At 35.4% G+C, this 22,706-nt stretch overlaps 1 protein-coding gene across 1 annotated transcript; it reads left to right on the top strand.

Annotated features, from left to right (window-relative positions):
* The first annotated feature begins 6,229 nt into the window (after positions 1-6,229).
* On the top strand, positions 6,230-22,266 carry LOC140745628 (synaptic vesicle glycoprotein 2C-like). The gene is made up of 10 exons (XM_073077564.1): positions 6,230-6,260; positions 7,035-7,247; positions 8,705-8,867; positions 9,628-9,812; positions 10,394-10,578; positions 11,334-11,494; positions 12,518-12,689; positions 19,039-19,313; positions 20,138-20,265; positions 22,199-22,266. The coding sequence occupies exons 1-10, from the start codon at positions 6,230-6,232 to the stop codon at positions 22,264-22,266; spliced, it is 1,581 nt and encodes a 526-aa protein (XP_072933665.1).
* The last annotated feature ends 440 nt before the right edge of the window (positions 22,267-22,706 follow it).

Genomic DNA, 22,706 nt, shown 5'->3' with positions numbered 1-22,706 from the left:
GAAGCTATAGCCATGTGCAATTGTTATTGACTTATCCTAATGCAATCCTTGCACTTTACATATAAAACTGCATCTACACGTAAACCAATATCCGCGGCACTCATATTAAAGTTCCGTACAATTTTGCAACACAAATGCGCTACATCCGCCAAGTGTTACGGCGGATTTACATAAGAATACGGCGCTTAGGATAAGAATATTATGTTGAGTTCAAAGTCAAGTGCTTTCATTGTACGTTATGCATTTATGCATGTTATTATGTTCATCTTTGACTAATGGACTATATTACCCGATGCATAAAATGACTGTTTCCTATGTATGTTCGACTTTAGAGATTGTGGTATAGAGGGACACATACCTGAGGGATTCAAACTTAGTCTCCACGGGTTACACCCAATTCTTTTTTAACATGTGGCAAGCCTTAGCCTGGGTTCCTCTCAGCCGCGGGGATCGTGGACAGGATATTCCGGAGTATGTGTTTTGTTTATCCACATAATTATGCATTTTTTTTTCCATTTTGTGCGATTTTGGTTTGACTTGCTGAACCCAGGTCGGGTTTGATTCCCGGCCAAGCAGAAATCTGATAGAAAATAGATTTCTGTTCTGATTGTTCAAAATACACAATTGGTGGGGCAATCTGGAAGCTATAGTCATGTGCAATGGTTATTGACTTATCCTAATGCAATCCTTGAACTTTACATATGAAACTGCATCTACACGTAGACCAATATCCGCGGTACTCATATTAAAGTACGGCACAATTTTGCAACACAAATACGCTACATCCGCCAAGTGTTACGGCGGATTTACATAAGAATACGGCGCTTAGGATAAGAATATTATGTTGAGTTCAAAGTCAAGTGCTTTCATTGTATACTGTGTATGTATGCATTTATGCATGTTATTATGTTCATCTGTGACTAATGGACTATATTACCCGATGCATTAATTTTGAGACAGTACTATGTACTATTTTTAAAAATGAAGATTTATTACTAGTACCCAAGGGTGTTAGCGACTTCATCATCAACAACCCATTACTGTCCCACTGCTGGGCACGGGTCTCCTCTTATAAGTGCGTATGGGTAGACTTCACATACCTTTGAGATTTTTTTTTATAAATCTCTCAGGTGTGCAGATATGTTTTTCTTCATTCATTTCTAATACGCACATAACTTTTGAAAAATCGGAGGTGCGTGCCTGAGATTCGAACCTCGGACCCCTCGATCGAGAGGCCGAGATTCTTAACCACTAGGCTATCACTGCTTGTTATTGTTATTGTTGTATTAGCGACTTACCAATAGGAAGATTGCTTATTGGCTACGTCTATGTTAGTAAGAAACAGCCTAGAAAATCACTGACCGATCTTGGGTAAGACCTGAAATTCTATTTAGTATTGCTTATAAATGTCCTACTCTGTGATCTACTTTAGATAAATCTTGACTTCAATCCTATTTCCATCCTGCCTTGAAAGTGATTGAAATCTTATTTGGATGCTACGAGTAGAAATATTCATGAGAAGGAAATCTCACACTGACAATATAACATTAGCACATGCCATTTTCATCAACACGAATTAATTAATTACTTAACTTCCCGCAACTCGTCAAGAAATGGCACTACACGTTTCTGAATCACACTATCGATGTTTTCTAAACATCTTGTATATACAAGGTGAATTTTTCAAATTGGCCTTCAGGGCCAAATCCGAAACTATAAGGATTAGCGAAAAATGCTGGAAGGAGTTACGAGGCCAATTTTGATAAAAACTAAAACTGCATCATTAGTTTTTTAAAATATGTTGAAAAAATCACCCTGTATATAAGTTTCGAACTGACACTATTGGAGCACGGCCGCTCCCCGGGCATGATCATCTAGCCCGGTGGGAGATATCCCTTCGCCAAATAACAATTTCAATCCTTAAATCATAAAAAAACATACATCATCATCATCTTCATTATTTTCACTGCAAATGCCAGTTTGTTTCAGAAACTTCGGGTATTATCATCATCATAATATCATCATCATGTCACAGAGTATCATCAGGTTATACACACTTTAGTTTTTCTTTATATCCAGACCAATCTGGTGACAGAACGACAACTTCAAATTACTATTTGTTTTAACTCACCAACTTGTGTAACACATGAATTTCTTAGCAAGAACCCAACTACGTTGAAACTACTTACCCGAGACCTGAAGAACTGTGTTAGTGGCAAACTAAAAGTTTGAGAGATGCTGGAATGCAATTAACGTTTAATGAAAATAATAAATCATTTTATTGATACTATGTGATACGTGGATAATACTATGTTTGATGATATGATCAATTCCGTAAAATGTCTAATTACTGTACCCGTTATTAATTATTTATTTATCCGATGTTTTCGAGATTTGACAATCCTTACTTCCTTATCCTTACTAATATTATAAATCCGTAAGGAACTCTGTCCGTCCGTCTGGTTGTCTCTTCTTCACGCCTATAGATAGTCTGAGACCCGAGAAAGGATATAGGATAGTTTTTATCCCGGAAATCCCACAGAACTAGGGATGGCGATCTAAGATCGATTAATCGGAGAATCGATCTTTTGGACCAAAAAAATCTATTATATTAATCGATATGAGTAAGAATTATATCGTATACTATGCATTTGATCAAGTGATGATCTTTAGCAAAGTTATTGTTCATGAGCCCACGAAGATTCCAGAGTTGGTACGACCAATTTTCACCAGATGGTGCCACTGTCGTCCCAATGAAGGTACGAATTTTCAGTTTTATGTATGTTTGTATGTCATATTATTTTCTTTTAAACGCGGGCGAAGCCGCGGGCAAAATCTAGTATCTTCATATTACACATTGTCAAATTTCGATCGTCGGTAGTTAAAATAAATTATTGGCCAAGTGCGAGGCGAACTCGCATCCGGAGGGTCTCGTACTAGAAAATTTTAATTTTCTTTTTACTTTTATTATGTATTATTATTGCCATTTAGACACGGATTAGTAGATAAAGCTAAAAACGAAGAAAAATATCGTTAATTATCCCTATACCTATTTATTTCGAAGATTTTTTTTATTTTTAGTATTTGTTGTTATAGCGGCCACTGTTATACATACTCTGTAAACAATCAAGTTTCTACCTATTACGGTTCAGGAGATAGGGCCCTGTGACAGACAGACAAACAAAAATTAACTCTAGTTCCGAGAACCTCGAATATCTTAGTTTCTTTAGTTTACACATTTTGCACACATCCATAGCTCTCTATCTTTTGTATCCATAGCATCTCTCTCTTTTGGAAAGGCACCCTAAAACCATTTGTAGTACCCCTCGCAGTTGCTTGTTTATTTCTTGTCAAATGAGACGCGGACGTCAGCTATTCTATGAATGACTAGTTTTCATGATTTCACTACATTCAAGTCTAGACGAGTTAGCGTCTAGACGTAGTTACCATTCATACCTCACGACGACGACACACGACCACGACATTCTATAAATATTAAATTATATAAGCCGCAAATAATGCCCCTTATGGGTTAAATTATGTACCAAAATAATTATTGAATATAATTTCATTTATTAAGTTTTAGTGTTTAAAAAACTAAGTTAATAAAAAATAATTAACGATTTATAAACATTGTACAAAATTAACTATAGATATAAGATAAAAAATGTTTCGTTTTTTTAATTTTTTTATTTATTAGCACTAATTCTAATAAATAGAAATTGACATTTTTTGACAAAACATTAGGTAGATAGATTATTAATTGGTGTAAATCAACCTGATGGTCATGATACTTAATGATACACCAGTTAAAATGTTTTTAACCCTAAAAATTCCATGTTTGGATTATATTTCGTTACCGTCATCGGACACCGTAAACGGCACGCTTATTCAAAGCTTTAGAACTAACCGGTGCCACTAGAGTGTGTAATTAAAACCGCCAAACTAACGTGACCGTATGCGTTTTTAAGCCATGCGTTTTTAAGCCATGCGTTTTTAAGCCATGATTAAAACTAATGTTTTAGTTTGCAAAGCTGACAAGTTTTGTTACGCTAAAAGATATATTGGGAAGGTTTATCTTTTCCTAAAAATAAAATGGACGGCTGACTATACTAGTCTTCAAGAATGGCAACGCATCCATGATCCGCTTCAGGCAGAACACCTGTCTACAGAGTTGGCTGCAGGTGACCACAAGCGGCAGTCGCCACTTTCTATTAAATGGACTAGCTGGATTTCCATTTCAATATCGTAAAAAATCCGATGGTAAAATTTTTTCTTGGTTACCGACTAATGACGGTAGACTTTTTGTTCAAATTTGTCTTATAACAGCTACTGATAATAATAGTACTGTATTTTAAATTCGTTGTTTATTCTGACATGAAATATCTAACGCGAACAGACCGGCTGTTGGCGTTGCGACGCATCGTCAGTAATCTGGCCTACCTCACCTCGCGATAATTATTTTCTTTCTTAAAAATAAACTACGTAACCAGTTATGTTTACGAGTCAAAAGACACATAACTTTGTAAAACACAAAGTCATGCTTACAAGGTAAGAAAGATGTTGTAATCATACTTAGTTTTGACGTTCCACTCCTTTGTCTATACTAAGTTAAATAAGCGTATAAATACAACAATCATTATCTTATATTTTCTGAATGGCATATTCCGTATAATACATATTACATACGTACATAGAAATGTTAGAGTTCCGTGATGTAAAAATATAGCACGGACAGCTTTTTTTTTGTTTACGAGGGGGATTTTTTTTTTTATATTTAACCTAACGATAAGACAGACGGGCTGCCTGATGGAAAGCAGTCACCGTCGCCTATGGACATTTGCAACACAAGAGGAGTCGCCAATGCATCGCCGGCTTTGAAGGAGAGCTCTTTTTACACCCCTCTTGAAGAGCCCCATGTCATAGTCCTGAGGGAATACCTCAGGAGGAAGTTCATTCCACATTTTGCACGTACGCGACAAAAATGATCGATTAAACCGAACCGTGGAGGACCGCAACGGGTCCAGTTGATGTGGATGGAACTTCATCCTTCGGCGAGTGGTGCGATGAAGGAAAGGCGACGTAGGCACCAGATCAAACAGTTCCTCAAAACACTCACCATTGTAAAGTCGGTAGAACACGCAGAGGGAACCTATGTCCCTCCGAAGGCTTAAGGGTTCTAACCGATCAGAGATCGCTGGGTCATCGACGATTCGCACCGCGCGTTTCATACGGTATCGACGATTCGCGTTCTGTACGGAGTCAAGTGGGTTAAGTTGGCATTGTGGTGCCCCTGCCCAGAGATGCGAGCAGTACCCCATGTGGGGCCTCACTTGCGCTTTATAAAGCAGAAGGAGTTGCCCCCCAGTGAAGTACTGCTTGGCTCTGTTCAGGACGCCCAGTTTCTTTGAAGCCAACTTCAAAAGGAAGGAAATCTTCAAAAGGTACCCGACGACCTGGGAGCGACACAGAGTTATGTGGGACTCTTACCGCACTAAAACACCCCCCCCCCGGTGGCCATCCTCAGCGCTGCGTAGAGGACTCCGGGATCTCTAACGGAACGCAAGTTCCGTGAAGTCCTCTTAGCGCGTTAACAAAAAAAAGGCTATCACTACTCACAGTAATAGGATTCTGTTTATATTCTTTAGGTACGGAACCCTGAAAATAAACGGCAACAAATCCAAGAAGATTATTAGTATCTATATAAATATAAAGTAACTTCCTATAACTTAAAATAATATTAAATACTTATAAAAAGTGTTAATTATAATTAACGCAAGTTAAATAAGACGTACTAATATTTAATGCAAAAACACTATCTAATATTGGTATTTACACTGCTCTGTTCTTATCTTTATGTATTTATTTACACTACGTCGCTTTTATCGTGAATATTAATTATATCATTATTCAAATAATTGTCAACGCAAATTACAGAAAACCACACTAAGCACAGTTTTATAGGGATTGTGACATAATTCATTATTCAGACGACAGTTTCACCAGTTAATATTAAATTATTATTTAAACACACCAATTAATATTGAATATTCATTGTTTAATTTATTTGAATTTTAACGTTAATTTAATTTTGAACGTGAAAAATAAAATAATAATAAACGAAAGATAAAAAGACGTGTAATTAATATATTTTTTTAAAATATTAATAACGTGATGGTGAAAAATACATATTTTTAAATTTAAAATAGTGATTTACTTAAAATTTAAAATGAGTGGAAACAATGAAGTCCGTATTAAAGGTTTGCGTTTATTTTACTTGACGTAATCTTTACTATAGTGTCTTACTGTTAGGTAGGAGTCTTGAGAAGGAGACCTAGGCCACTGGCCATAGACCGACATATGAGGATTGCGATGCTAGAATATTACTGAAGTACCCATGTATAGTCACTAAGCGCCCACGTCCAACTGCCATCTATATCAGTTATAATTTATATCAATCGCGGAGTTATGCACATTTGAGCCTTCCCGCAGTCCCAATAGACTGCACTAACCTATCGCCCTTTAATAATTATTATTAATAATCAATCCAGCTTATTTTTTGATCGATTTAAGATCGATTTGACCTTTGATGATTTCTTCATACTAGATAATGTAATTGTTTGATCTTTGATAGGTAAAAAAAGTATTTTACGCGAAAGTCATAGATAAGTAAATATTACCTCACTCCTAACAAGAAAATGTACCCAGTTTTGAGAATTGAAATAGTTGCGTAAAAAAGTTTTGCCACATCTCCGTGCTAAAATGTCCCTAAAATATTTGAAATAATTATTTATTTATTATGTAAATTACGCAGTATTTATTATTTATTCGTAAATTTTCTCTAAAAATGTTTTTTTTTTGTCAAGAATTCAAAAAAAGAACTTACTAATAAGCTGTTTGTGGCTTCATTCAATTTCAAGGCGGCGAAGTATCTTTACTAATCTATGGCGAAAACATTCACAGTGTTTTTCATTAACTCATTATTACGACTGTTAACTCACTTTAATCGCAACATACGATCCTTATCTTTACAGCAAACGAAAATAATCCAATGCAAATCCTCGAAGACGCACTTGTTATATGCAAATTTGGCCGTTTTCACATTAGACTGCTATTTGCAAGTTTAGCTTCGGTTTTCGCCTCAACGATGATTACCACTACCTCTTCGTATATCTTGCCAAATGCTGAGTGTGATTTGGATATGGATATCATGCAAAAAGGCTTATTAAATACTGGACCGTTTTTCGGTAAGTTCTATTCAAATAACATCATACAATCAATAATACTCTAATTTTCAGCTGCCAAAGATTGACATTTGACAATTTCATTCTAAAAATTGTTAAATTTCGATTTTGGTTAAGCAAAACTTGGATGGATCGAGTATTAATATCGGACGTAGATAAAATGATGTCTATTTGTAATACCAAAATAACAGCTTTTTAGCAATTGCATATGAACACATAGGTATACGGTACTTATAATAAAAAAGCTTATTACATTTTTTTGTCTGTATGTTTGTTCCGGCTATAATTTGAAACGGTTGAACCGTTTTTGAGGGGACTTCACTGGTAGTTACCTGCTGTTATAAGAAGTAACTTAGGCCCCTTTTGTTTAAAAACAAGATTCCGCAAAAGAAAATTCACATAAATGTTCCCAGTTTTTATACTTTTAAACGCGGGTGGAACCGCGGGGCACATCTTGTTAAATAATAAAAATATGTATTCCAACTTTCATTAACGACAACATTCTCATTTTGAGTCCCAATTAAATATTAATTATATGTATGACAATTTTGCAATTACTCATTTCATTGCCAATTGGGAATACAGTTCCACGTAATAATAAGGTAAATGTTTTCTTTAATTTTATTGTACCTACGTTATAATTATGCGTTTTTGTTTTAATTAAATTGCTGTCATCCTTGTTATGTCTCAATTCTGGGCATGGGTGTCCCATTAATTAGTATAGGTGTCCATGTTAAAATAGTACATATAGTATAATTTTTTAATGGAATCATTAAATCTTAGGTATATATAAAATTCTCGTGTCACAATGTTAGTTACCGTACTCCTCCCAAACGGTTTTATCGATTTTCACCAAATTTTATATGCATATTCAGTAGGTCTGAGAATCGGCTACTATTTATTTTTCATACCCCTAAGTGAGAGGGTTGTTCACCCGTAACATTTTTTTATTTATATGGCAACACAACGTTTGCTGGGTCAGCTAGTATAATATAAAAAACACGCCCGTATAATCGGGAAATAGGGTGTGTTTTTGTGCGACTTTAGGGTTCCGTACCTAATGGGTAAAAACGGAACCCTATTACTAAGCCTCCTCTTCTGTCCATCTGTCAGTCTGTCAGAGCTCTATCTCTTGAATCATAATAGACATTTGAAACTTTTACACAGTGTATATTGCTATGATCGCTAAAAACAAGAAATATTCAAAATGCAATTTAAATATAAAAATGGGTCCCGGGGATTAAAAAAGTTCAAAATACAGGAAATCAGTACCTATTTTCGGTTTTTTGTTCTATCAAATCGTATTAGGAGAAGCTATAGTTTAAATTTTACTATGCATTGACATCTGTGGCTGCCATGAAGCTGCCATAATAAAAAATAAGCAAATACAAAAAAAAATCTTCAAGTCGAAATTATAAATCGTAAAGTTATTACATTTTTTACATGCCAGATTTTTTCAGGTCAAATTGGAGCTACTTTATTTAGCGGTTTCTTAGTAGATGCTTTCGGGAGAAGAATATTCCTTGTCGGTGGTCATGCAAGTATCTTTATACTATCGGTGTTAGAAGGTTCTAGTCAAAACTTTTGGACGTTATTTTTTATAAAAGTCCTCGAAGGAATAGCGTAAGTAAGACTATAAATTTCAGTATTTTTTTTTTATTGAAATAGCATATTATGATCATGCAGTCTATCTGATACTAAGTCATCATCAACCCATTATTGTCCCACTGCTGGGCACGGGTCTCCTCTCAAAATGAGAAGGATTAGGCCATAGTCCACCGCGCTGGCCAAGTGCGTATTGGTGACTTCACATACCTTTGAGATTTTTTTATATAAATCTCTCAGGTGTGCAGGTTTCCTCACGATGTTTTCCTTCACCGTTTAAGCAAGTGATAATTAATTCTAATACGCACATAACTTTTATAAATGAGAGGTGCGTCTGGGATTTGAACCTCGGACCCCTCGATCGAGAGGCCGATTTTCTTAACCATTACGCTATCACTGCTGATACTAATTGTTACTACTAACCCTGTTATCAACCTCCGATGAGGTAATAGTCCTACCTAAGGATGACCACATATGCATTACTCCTGAGGACAATGTTGAAACACCTCGGATAAGTATGTCACCCTTTTATAACCCTTCAAACAGGAATACAGTAGCTCGGAACAGTGCTGCTATTCGGTGCAAATACGTGTGGAGGTGATACGTACGGCGTCAAACCACAAAGGACTACCTTCCTCTAGCTAATGCTAGTTTGCTGCTTTCAAGGCTAAACACACATGCAGTTGTTGCAATACACACATTAACATATCTTTTATTACCGACAACCGATTATCGCTTTTTTCGTATAGTTAGATATACATTGCTTTTTTTCTTTCAGATTAAGTTTATGCTTTGGCACAGTAGCGACAATGATTAGCGAATTTACACATAAAGGCGTTAGAGATCGCGTGCTAATGTTTCAGTGCTCTTTCATGCCAATGTCGCTAATAGGAGTGGCACTTATAGCGTGGGGGTTGCTACCCCAGCAGAACTGGCACGTTGTTATCTGGAGGGATTATTTTGGTAATATATCATTATATTTTTGTCTATTTAAAACAGTTTATAGATCTTATTGCCGTCAATTCGTTAGGCTTGTGTTACGTACACTTTTGAAAATAACCTTTGTATAGTACCGACCCTTTTGTTGAGAACCATTTTTAAGTTATTTGAAATAAGAAGACAGTAAAGCTAAAGAGATTTTGTAATAAGTAAATAGCACTTTAAAAAAGCATGCTATGGTGTATAGCATGTATACGCTATGTTATGTAGCGTGCACGCCATATGATTTATGTTATATCATGTAAAAAATCATCAAAACACGCGTGATATGTAACTAGTCCACATCTGTATCAACTCCATGCAACTTATCTAAATAAAAGGTAGCTTTCAGCTTTATGTAATTAATCCCTATTACATACCTTACATACCTTACATACCTTATATACATACCTTGTCCTTAATCCCTATTGTATTACCTTGTTTCATTCTAGCACAGCGTGATATATAGCGGACTATACATATTTATATTTTAACTTAATTTATAACGTGATAATATAATATTTATTCGTGATTTAATCCTGTAATCCTTGCTTTCTAAATTTCAGAAATTCATGTGTGGAACATTTTTATCTACGTATGTTCGGTATTTAGTTTAATCGCAACGATATTGTACTATACGATACCAGAGAGTCCTAAGTATTTATTGAGTCATGGTCAAGAGTTCGAATCGATGGAAGTTTTAAAAAGTATCTACAATGAAAATACTGGTAATGACAAAGATATGTTTCCGGTAAGAATTTTAAGCACTGTGTTTATGTATGTGCAGTTTTATGCTTACACCATCTCAATTTTATTTATTTATTAAAGGTTGCCAACATTGTTTAAACCTTTACATTTTCAATAAAACATTACAAAAGTCCAAGGTAAGTGCTAGAATAATTATAGGCAAAGAAAGCATGAAAACAAGACATAAAATACATAAAATTACATAATTATGTTAAACAAGCCGCATGGTGTAGGCACCTCTGTATGCCCTATGTCGGGTACGCTAAATGAATTCGTTCGTGGTCGAGACCACGAACGAATTCATTCAACAGCCCGTCTCTGTGTGAGATGGAGCTGGAGCTACTCCATCTCGTCGTTTTTGAGGCTGATGATGTTTTTCACATAGGAGGTGTCCTATGCCAATGCCTTATTTACGGATGTATACTTGAAATAAAACCTTTTTTTTATTAATTTACAAATTTGTGTACACAGAAACATAACAAAATACGGCATTAAAAAAAGATGTAGTACAGAGGTCTACTTTTTCTAACCTAACCAAACACAACCCTTCTTATTCTAAGAGTAAAATAGATTTTATAAATGAAAAAGTTATTTAATAGCCAAGATTTATATATAAGGACTTTCACTGTCGTATATTATTGCTATAAAAATAACTTTGAAGTGAATTCCTAAAATATACTTTTAAAACTAATAATAAATAAGTAAAACCAAATAGTTATATTCCCTTTTTCTTCTTTCTGAATAAAACACACTTTTCAGATAAAATCACTCACTACATCAGGAACATATAACCCCACGAACAAGATTGGTATCAGGAAGCAAATAACCAACGCATTGTTTGAAGTAAAGGAACTGTTTCGGAGACCTCTAATCTTCCAGCTGCTACTGTTCTCCGTTCTCACATTTGTATGCCTGTTTGGGTAAGAATCTCAAAATTGAAAGAAAAGATCTCGAAAGTTCTAGAATAATTTGTCAATTCAATAATCATCATGAATATAAAATAACCGATTGCACTGGCAAAATGTAGATGAATACAACGGTGCTTCCTAAGTTATGGTCAATGTCGGACGAATGAGATAGATAAACATTATCCTTCCCAATCTGGTAAACACGTAAACAATTTACTATTTAATGTAATTATCTATACAACGTATTCGCTACATTGAAAGTGAAGATAAATAAACACAATTACTTTTATTGAGATCTTTCCTCGAATATTTTATAAACATTCTTCAGGTACACATACACACACTTCAGTTAGCCAAACACCCGTTTTCCAATTTACAAAATACATGTCTCTTTTACGGAGCCCTTATCAATTCAATTTAACGGCAATAAGAATAAGCTTATTCGATTAACTCAAAATTCTTCTAAAAGGTAAGGTGAAAACGTTTAAATGCGTTTTACTCGAAACCCTTATCACTTTATCTAAAATAAAACCTGTTACTCCTTATACTATTAACTAACGGCCATTGTAAGTCCCATCGAAATCGATTCAGCTATTTTGAAGGTGAGCAGGAACAAACAAACAAAAATTAATATTCGATTTTTCGTTATAAATACTGTATGTACCTAAGTTCATATGAATTTAGTAAAAAGCAGTTATTTTGACATTACAAACATATACTTCAACTGTATTTATGTGTATAGAAGATACTTATTTACTCTTACATTATTTATTATATCTGCGTTTGGTGCATTTTTTTCGACCGACGTCACAGAGCTGTCACCTTACCAGTCTCAATCGCAAAGCTATCCGAGTTTGATTCCCGACTAGACAGATATCCGAAAGATGAATTTAGATATCTGTTCTGGGTCTGGGTGTTTGTGTACTCATCTTTATATGTCAATGGCACCTACGACATGGGGAATCCTAATGTAGGGATGTGAATGAAAAAAGCGTAGAAATTTTCTTTTCAAAATCTTGCATTATAACATTGCAGATACACTGCCTTAAGATTATGGTACCCTCAGCTGTCAACCATAATAGAAAACTACAAAAAAGATTACGGCGAATCTGCAAGATTTTGTACCATGGTAGATTATTATACCAAGGACCTTAAGATAAACGGAACAGGAGTAAATAACATCTCAATATCAGATGACTGCGTTCCAGTAAGTCATTACTTTCCAGAATTTGATCCTTATAAATGACACTATCAGATAGTGGAATAATATAGAGGGTGTATTTTTTTTTTCAAAATGAACTTGTTCGATTCCCGGCTAGGGAAAAAGATATTTCCAAAAACGAATGAAGAAGTTTTAGTTTTTATCAAGATCGGCCTCGTAACTCCTTTTAGCATTTTTTGCTAATCCTTATAGTTTCGTATTTGGCCCTGAAGGCCTATTTGAAAAATTCACCCTGTATAAAATGACGACAGTGTCTCTCAAAGTTAAATTATATTAGCATGAAAAGAAACCATTTGTGGTCAGGATTCGAAGGCATCATCGCCACGCCTTTGTCTGCTAAATATAAGCAATGTTGTGTTGCGGTTGTAAGGGCGTGGTAAAGGCGACATACTTATCCGCGGCATTCCAAATTAATTCAAAAGAGTAGCAATGCATCTGTAGCCAACCTTAGTTAAGACTTATCTTTTCTGGGTGTGATTATTGATGTTTATAGGTGGCAGCAACCATACCATCGGTTAGACTACATGCTCGTTTGCTACTTCTATACTAGTAAAAGAAGGTTATATCAACCATTAACAGTTTTATTTGTGTCTTAAATACTTAAAATGATGCAAAAATTAGTTAATCTAATTTTGACCAATTCAAAATCCAATTCGGTTTGTATATATTTGAATCTGCTTTGTATAAGTAGTAGACTTCGAAGTTGATCATTGTAGTGTGATGCTGCTAAACAGAAAAATATGTCATCGTGGTAAAGCCGCTTCGAGTTTAGAATGTGCCAATGGTCACTCTTTTTCTACTACTACTACTTGTGGGAGAATGCTTCATTTCATATATAAATATTCCGTTTTTAAAATCACATGATATTAATTTCGAACTACCGCTCCGTATTAACAATTGGCTACCTGTATCATGGTATAAAAAAGGGGCGCGCAACTGTCAACAGATCAGAAGTTGTCCAATAGTGGGCACGGCACGGTGGTGCTCTGAACTGTTTGGTATTTTGCTTGAGTGTTATTGTTACTATGGTGGCATTAACTCTTATTCATTTAATTATTTTAACTATATTTTTATAAATATTGGTTAAATTAGTTGAATCGAAATGCCATTGTAGATCTACCTACCCGCGCGCCCACATCAGAATCGGGATAGGATACGCCCTTTTATTACGTAATAGTTTTAAAGTAACGGTAACAGAAGATAATCAACCGCGTGTATAGGAAGTGTTCAACTGAAGATTTTATCGTGGCTGTACTCCTGACGACAGTTTGGGACGCGCAATGGAGGCAATATTGACAAGGCCTTCGACATTGAAGGAGCTGTGTGTGAAACACATGATGAAACCGGTTGCGTGAGTAACGTGTACGGTTTGTCTAAATATTGAAATAATTTTATATGCATTATTTTAGCAAGCGTGTGAAAGCAACCGCAAGCTTGGGTACCGCAAGCTTGGGTATGAAAATTGAGGAGGTGGAAGGTGGTTTGCATCATCCATGTTAACCGTCTACGTAATTAAGACTCATTGGCGCCGAGACTCATTGGCGAACGATTGGCGCTCCGGTATGATCAAACAAATGGTTTTTATATTTTCGATTGTTAAACTTGCTATTTATTTGCTTTTTGAAAGTTATTAAAGATTATAAGAATCACTAATATGAAAATGTTTGGTTATGCGCGAAAAAATAACAATCATACGTGTAGGTACCGACATGTTTTTAGAAATGTTTTGGGTTTTTAAAATTTCGAATAATTTCAACTATGCTTTTCACAGTTTCGTTGCTTATAGCAACTCATTAAGAGGCGATCCTTACTTATGCTAAATAAGTAGATGAATAGCGATCATATTCTTTTAAATTATTACGCTGCAAAAAATATTTTAAGATTGTGAATACAAGTTCTGATATCTTTTGTATGTACTTATTCGTTGTAATGCATTTAACATTCGTAATAAACTCCCAGTCTTAAAATAAAACTAGTCACAATGAAGATTATTTTTGAAGTAAAAGGTTTGATAAATCAGGTAGCATACTTTTTACCATCGCAATTCCATGGCCCGTAAATATCGTAAGTTTTATTTCTAGTTTCACCTGGAACACCGTGATAGCTATCGGTGATGGCCTTATTATTATTGCAAATGCATAGGTTACATTTGTATTGTGGTCATTGAAACTCTCAACCAATGCTTGTCATATTTAATAGGATGCTATCTAATAATATTTACCTAGCGCTTGTTCCCAGAATCTGTAAAAGCTGCTTATTGGGGGGTTTTGTAACAACACTTGACTTGTGATGTCGACGTGGACGAAACTTGAATGAAAATGTAACATTTAGATTTTGGTGGTTACAATTTACGAAGTATACATGGAGGTAAAGCTGAAGAAAAGGAGTTTGATAGTGTTCGCATTGTAACCCCAACGGTGTATTGGACTAGGTAAAATGGTGAATTAACGTAAGTTATAACTTATTAATAAACCTTCAGTCTTCTATGTTTTTCACGTTTTTTTGTGACATAATGTGTACTACTACTTGCAACTTGCAATCCACTTTAAAATTTTCATATGTAAAGAGAATCGAAGCTTAGCTGACTGTAAAAAAAAAAAAAACAGTTATCATAATGGTGCAAAGCTGTAAGCATTTTGATCGGTCAAATGTGTTTAAAGGTTTAATTTAATAAAGACAATTCATCAGCCTCGCTCGGAGTCGATCAAGTATTTTTAATAATAACTTAAAGTTTGAACTTGTTTTACAGTAGTTTAAATTGTTATTGGATCTTCTTTCTTATTTTGTGTCATAGTAAATAATACATTTCGAGATGACGTACATCACGATCCTAGACTTTACGTGTGAAATTATATTATGTTGGTACCTTTAGTGAATACTTTAACAGTGGTAAGTCAACTATACCATCATGTAATCTAGCTAACAATCTAAACGTTTTAATTATTCATTGACATGAGGAGTTTGTTGTTATTTTATTTAGTTTTGTAACTGTGCAGATGACGACATTACGTCTAGATATACGGCTGTGGATATAACAAATTCAAAATATTCACGCACGCAATGTTTATATTGTACGAAACAATTCGGCGTGTTTTTCTCCTATTCATAATTTTGTCGTCGTGACATAGATAAAGGGTAAAGGTTATAAAGGTGGTAGAAACTTTTATGGTCCGGCAATACCAATACCATACAGCAGTGTTAGGGTCTGCTGTGTTGAAGATATTGATGGGCCTCAGTAGCCACTTACCATCAGGTGGACTGCATGCTTGTCTGCTACTTCTAAAATTTGGTTTAAAGTTTTTGTGTGTGAGCGAGTATTATGTATAAATCAATCCGGGACGAAATAACGGTATTTGTAGGTATACTTATTATTCTTCCAAAATGGTTAATTACAATAACTTTTGGAAGTTATTCACAATTTCTGGTGATAACAGATACTGTAACGTATGTGTTATATTAAATTGAAATAGGTAATTCTATTATTATCAGATATTGTATCTATTGGAACTCGCGGTTCATACCAGAAAATATTCGTTATTGTTTTGTGTTCATACTGTTTCAACCGCTGTTTGTTATTCTACGAATTAAAATGTATATCTTTGCAGATTTATAAGTCAAAGTCAGGTTCGGACGAGCAATTATATACCTACTGCAGATTCTGATAAAATTCGAAAAATCGAATACTGCAAAAAGAAAAAGAGACAAGAGAGTACATATACTACTGTCAAATTGGACTCTGCAATGTGTGATCATTATTGTGTGGTAAAGACTTTGTTTGCAGCAATGCCTATCGCACAAACGAAGGTAATTGTAATAATCAAGGTAAAAGTAAAATGATATAAGGTAAATAATATAATGAAGGTAGGATGACTCCAATAACTTTTTACGTTTAATGACCTGGTTTTCGTTGTAATGTAACTGTGGACTTCAGAGTGTTATTTCGTTGGCATTTGACGTCATCACATGAACGGTACGAACTATAGCTCATGTTATGGTAAGGCAATAGTATTTTAATTATTTTATTAAGAATAACGACCACGGAGTACTTGCTGCTCTGATATTTTCTTTACTGTATGTAAAGTTGACATTAAAACTGTTTTGAACGTGACAATTCATTTTATTATTATTTTCACACATTTGTGTTGTAGACATCAGGTTTTTCGGTTTGAAATTAACTTTTACTTTTTTATTTTTATGCTTGTTACAGCTTATTTGTTTACAGTTCTAAATAAGAAAAGCACTCGTGCATGGTTTTGAGCAGGTCTCGAATAGTTTCTTATAAAATTCTGTCATAGTCAAATGAGCTGACTTAAAAGGCATGAATGATTTTCAAGAAGTCCTGTCTGAAATAGTCAGGCACATTTACAACAAGTTGTGAGTACGGCGTTCATCAGAAGATACCATATTGGCGGATTCGAAGACGGAATACGAAGACTATTGCCACTATGTAGCGATGATAGCTTAGTGGTTGAAACTCTGCCTCTCGATCGAGGGGTACGAGATTCAAATCATAGGCACGCACCTCTGACTTAAAAAAAAAAAAAAAAAAGTTATGTACGTATTGGACATTAATTATCACCTGCTTATAGCGGTAAAAGGAAGACATCGTGAAGAACTACACATCGGGGATCTTACAGGAAATATATTCTCAAGGGTATCTGTAGTCTACCCAGTGTACGTTTGTACGACGCAGAAGACTATGCCATAGATTTAAGCGAGCCAAACGAAAAGATCTGTAGATTTTACTCTCAAACCATGAACGAAACGCGGAGCTCTCTCGTTATTTCGTATATAATTATTGATTATACATATAATGTAATGTGTTTTCAGACTACGAGAACATGTGCTATTTGAACATGTCAGATGACTGTGAACCCTGTGAAGCAATGACAGTATCGACAGTCAAAAATCTGGTAAAACCTTTGTGTTTCTCTTGAGTACTTGCGAACTTTGGAACTGTATGTGGATTGTAAGTTCTGTGTTATCGGGATTGTCTTGCATATCGATGATTGTCTGGCCAACAGTCACGTTTATGTTTGATAATAACCCGAGTGCCATGTGATTTGGCAATTCTTTTCAGGAAATAATCAATTAAGTACGTTATGTGACCTAATGAATGTTTTGATGTCATGTGACTTGACATCAGCCATGTGATTTGGCAATTATTTTCAGGGATTAATCAATTATGTACGTACGTTATGTGACTTAACGAATGTTTTTGATGTCATGTGACTTGACATCAGCCATGTGATTTGGCAATTCTTTTTAGGGAATAATCAATTATGTGCGTACGTTATGTGACTTAACGAATGTTTTTGATGTCATGTGACTTGACATCAGCCATGTGATTTGGCAATTCTTTTCAGGGAATAATCAATTATGTGCGTACGTTATGTGACTTAACGAATGTTTTTGATGTCATGTGACTTGACATCAGCCATGTGATTTGGCAATTCTTTTCAGGGAATAATCAATTATGTGCGTACGTTATGTGACTTAACGAATGTTTTTGATGTCATGTGACTTGACATCAGCCATGTGATTTGGCAATTCTTTTCAGGCAATAATCAATTATGCACGTACGCTATGTGACTTAACGAATGTTTTTAATGTCATGTGACTTGACATCAGCCATGTGATTTGGCTGTTCTTTTCAGATAATAATCAATTATGTACGCAATGTGGCTTAGCGAATTTTTGATGTCATGTGACTTGACATCAGCCATATGATTTGGCAGTTCGGTTCATGTGACTTGACCATTTATTTACACTATTAGACACCGGTTATGGGGTTAACCAATTAAAGTTACGTGTTTTGCAATTTGTGTACCATGAGATTTGGCTTCTGTGGTTAAAATTAAGACTGTATTATCCGCGAATCTAAAATAGTTTATCCACTTCTTTAATATTATTGATTTTTTTTAAACTTTTGTTCCCGAGCCGTAACGGCTGCTCGTCAGAATGGCCGTGTGGGAGAATGCTTCATTTCATATATAAATATTCCGTTTTTAAAATCACATGATATTAATTTCGAACTACCGCTCCGTATTAACAATTGGCTACCTGTATCATGGTATAAAAAAGGGGCGCGCAACTGTCAACAGATCAGAAGTTGTCCAATAGTGGGCACGGCACGGTGGTGCTCTGAACTGTTTGGTATTTTGCTTGAGTGTTATTGTTACTATGGTGGCATTAACTCTTATTCATTTAATTATTTTAACTATATTTTTATAAATATTGGTTAAATTAGTTGAATCGAAATGCCATTGTAGATCTACCTACCCGCGCGCCCACATACTAACTAAAATAACGCAAATTAATTATCTTTCTATAGCAATTGAGCGGCTCAGAAACCTACATCAACTGCATCATCCTCGGGTTGGTTTCCTTCTTCTTCATCAGCGTCAGCGGCTACCTCGTGGACTACCTGGGCCAAAAGCTCCTAATGTTCATTCTCTTCATACTCTGTGCGTTATGCTCTGGTTGTATCTACTGGACGTCATCGTCTTTGCAAATAGCGTTGCTGATTTCTACAACGTGTGCGTTTATGCAAGCAGCGCTGAGTTTGCAGCAAAATGTGTTGATTCGGGTATTTCCTACGACTTTAAGGTTAGTAATGGCTTCTTTAATCGTCACTAATATCATAAATGGAAATGTTAGTTTATTTGTTTCGTTGTTTTATTTATTAGTTTTATGGATCATAAACAAAATTACAAAATACAGTAGTTCTTACAAATCTAGATCTTAAAGTTAGCCTTTTTGTAATTTTTGTTACTTGTGAACACTGAACACACCTTGAGTAGCAATCGTAGGTGTATTAACATTCGTCACACTTTCACGCTTTAACTACATAACCGATTCTCTTGAAATTTTGTCCACACGTTTTTAGAGGTACAGAAAAGGATATAATAATATGGTACATTTTATCACGAAACTAAGTATCGTTTCCGATGGATAGATAAAAACCACTGACTGTGAGGCAAGCTGTGATAAAAGCTAGTGTCTTCATAAGTTTGCTGTAAGGACTCGGTTTTTGGCGTCCATGATTCTTCATATTCTTCAGATTTTAGAGCAAATGTTCATAACGTATTTTTAATTAATTTTATCAAAAAAACCTCTTTAATTTTATTACATTCGTTAAAATCCTCGAATACTTTAAAAAAGTTTAGTCAAAGTTAGCTACCACAAAAAACATACACATTCACAGCCTTTAACATACATTTGCTATTGCGGTATCATTTAAATTACCCACGTTCTTAAAAAATATTTTTTTGACTCGCAGATAAAAGTCATTCAAAATACCTGACTTGGTACTTACTTATCTAATACCATTATACGTGCCATAAAAATGAAGGTCTTTACAAATGCCGATACTTACCGCTTTTTTGAGTATGTTTATTTTATTTTTAAGGAGGCTTTTTATTTTATTGCAGGGCGTTAGCGATGTCGATTATCGTGATGTTGGGTCGCATTGGGTCCCTCGTGGGAGGCATTCTCTTCCCAATAATGTTGGAGATCAACTGTATGGCACCTTTTCTTGCTTTGACTGTTATTACGTTATGTAAGTATTATATTTGCTACATTTTAAATGTTCCTTTGTTTTTGTAATAACAGCTTAATATCGCCTTATTTAAGTTGAATGAAATGAAACAATTTTTTTTAATATAATACAAGAGTAGCAGACATGTATGCGGTCCATCTGATGGTAAGTGGCTACTGTCGTCCGTGGACATCTGTAATCAACCCCAGATATGATTAGATTCTTACTCGATGTAGCCCACAAATGCTACGCTACACCTGAGGACTACGCTGGAATGCCTCGCATAAGTACTCGTATGTCTGCCTTACTCCCTTCAAACCAGCACACAGCAACATTTAACACTGCTGTTATTAAGCACAAATAGGTGTGGCGGTAGTGGCGCCGGAGTCGAATTACAGATAATGATTCTACCACCTTCAAACTCATCATTATCATCTCCATCATCCTTATAGAGATACTTCTATCCGAATGCTGGGCACAGTACGCTTTATAAAGTGTAGGATTTGTGCTAACAGTTAGACATGGTATATGATTTATAACTCTAAGCTAAATGTAGGTGGGGCAATATGCCCTTCTGTTACAGCAACAGATAAATTGAAGGTGGTAGAATCCTTTGTGGTTCACTCCGGCGGCACCACCACCACACCTATTTCTGCCTTATAACAGCAGTGTTGTGTTCTGGTTTGAAGGGTGTGGGCGCATCAATGGCCGACCTCCGGAACGAATATCTAATCCTATCTAGAGTCGATTACAAATGTCCATGGGCGGCAGTAGCCGCTTAACATCAGGTGGACTGCATGCTCGTCTGCTACTCCATATTATAAAAAAAGATGAATTAATTTCTAATCCGCATTATTTCGAATATTAGACTGTGACTTGAAATTAAACCCCGGACTGCAAGAAGCCGAATTTAAAACCACTATACGTTCGTACTGTACTTTATTTTTATTACTACTGTTTGTTATTAATATTCACAAGTAACTTAATTACGGTTTTTTACCTCCAAAGATAAATGCATGCAAAATGGGTATCAGAGTCGAAAATGGCAATTTAAATTTCAATAAAATTTGCGGTAATAAGCTTTTATTTTTGAATTGAATAAAACGCGTGGTAAAGCGTATTTCAACCGGATTATAATAAAATGTTCATGATAATTTTACATAGAAGCTACTTTGACAAACAGATTTAGTTGAATGGGAAAGGAATTATTAAAGAGTCATAAATTAATTTTCACCACTGTATGTTGTGTCTTTTTTGTGTATATATTATTTGTTTCTAAAAAAAAACAGGCTTCAAACCTGTTGGTTCCACTACTGAGGCACTATTTGATTGCAAGACCTATATCTGCCTTATAACAGCAGTGTTAAGCATGTCTAGAAATAAATATGGCGTTGCTTCCTCTAGAGTCAAGCCACGAAAGGATACCATCTTCTAGCGTGTCCATTTTACGAGTATCCTAAGGGTCCGTTCACACAGACGGGCTCGGAGAGGAGAGCAGATTCTTATCACGTTGGAAACAGAGTTTTGAGTACCTAATTGTATTAAGGTTTACTTTTGCATGTGCACTTCTGTTGTCATTAAGAATGCTTGAACGCGCTTCGTGGGAAATAATAAGAGGAACAGACCGGCTCTGACAGCGTGCTCATTCTCGCTTGCGCAGCCGATCGGCTCCGATTGCGAGTGCATCCGCTTTCAGATCTTTAACAGCCGGTCCATGTGAAATAGTTGGCGGCTTCGCTCCGGCCAATTCCAAGCATATACGATCCGGTCTGTGTGAAAATAAAAATGCGGGCCGATGCTCTCCGAGCCGGTCTATGTGAACGGACCCTTATTTGGAATTATATGAGCGTAGAAAGCGTCATTTATTTTTCCAAGCCAGTCAAAAAAGTAAAAAACTAACCGGACCTTATTACCTTATACAATAATTTTGGTTATTATATTATTTTATTTTCAGGCGTCGCTGTTCTAGTTTACTTTATGCCGAATCCGAGTAAAGAAAACAAAGGAACTGGTGATAAATAAATATAATACAAAAATGCAGTTGTTTGCTTTTAACATTATTAAGAATGGAGAATGTGATTCAACTAGGAGGATACTAACTTTAAAAGAAATCGTACAATGTTTTCGCCTGCTCCTTGCGATCTGGTTGGAGCAACGTTGTGACTTTAATATTTAGTTTGCAAATATATTTTACCTTCTCTTTCTTTTCCTCCCCGAATATATTAAGTAACGAAAAGTTAAGAGTGTTGGTGGATTGACCCAGGGTAATACCTCAACATACAAAGTTACCCACGCTGATAGTAATTGCAACCCTTCTATACCCATACTTGGCACGAGTCTCTCTTCACAGGTGGGAAAAAACGAAAGCGTTCCCACAACACTACTTTGATGTTAATTAGCAGGTTGAGGTTAGTGGCCTAACTATTTTGAAAACGCAAAAAAATATATATACAAACTAATAA

This window comes from Epargyreus clarus, unplaced genomic scaffold (assembly GCF_041222505.1).
Source record: "Epargyreus clarus isolate Ecla_fem2 unplaced genomic scaffold, WU_Ecla_fem_2.2 ptg000010l, whole genome shotgun sequence".
Lineage (NCBI taxonomy): Eukaryota > Metazoa > Arthropoda > Insecta > Lepidoptera > Hesperiidae > Epargyreus > Epargyreus clarus.
Note: the sequence above shows the minus strand (reverse complement) of the source record. Positions and strands in the feature narration are given on the sequence as shown.

What these genes read in the sequence shown, in the direction of transcription:
- LOC140745628 (XM_073077564.1), top strand. Translation starts at nt 6,230, where the DNA reads ATGAGTGGAAACAATGAAGTCCGTATTAAAG. An exon ending in AAAGTCCTCGAAGGAATAGC is followed by an intron (nt 8,868 to 9,627) that starts GTAAGTAAGACT and finishes TTTTTCTTTCAG; the next exon opens with ATTAAGTTTATGCTTTGGCA. An exon ending in ATGACAAAGATATGTTTCCG is followed by an intron (nt 10,579 to 11,333) that starts GTAAGAATTTTA and finishes CACACTTTTCAG; the next exon opens with ATAAAATCACTCACTACATC.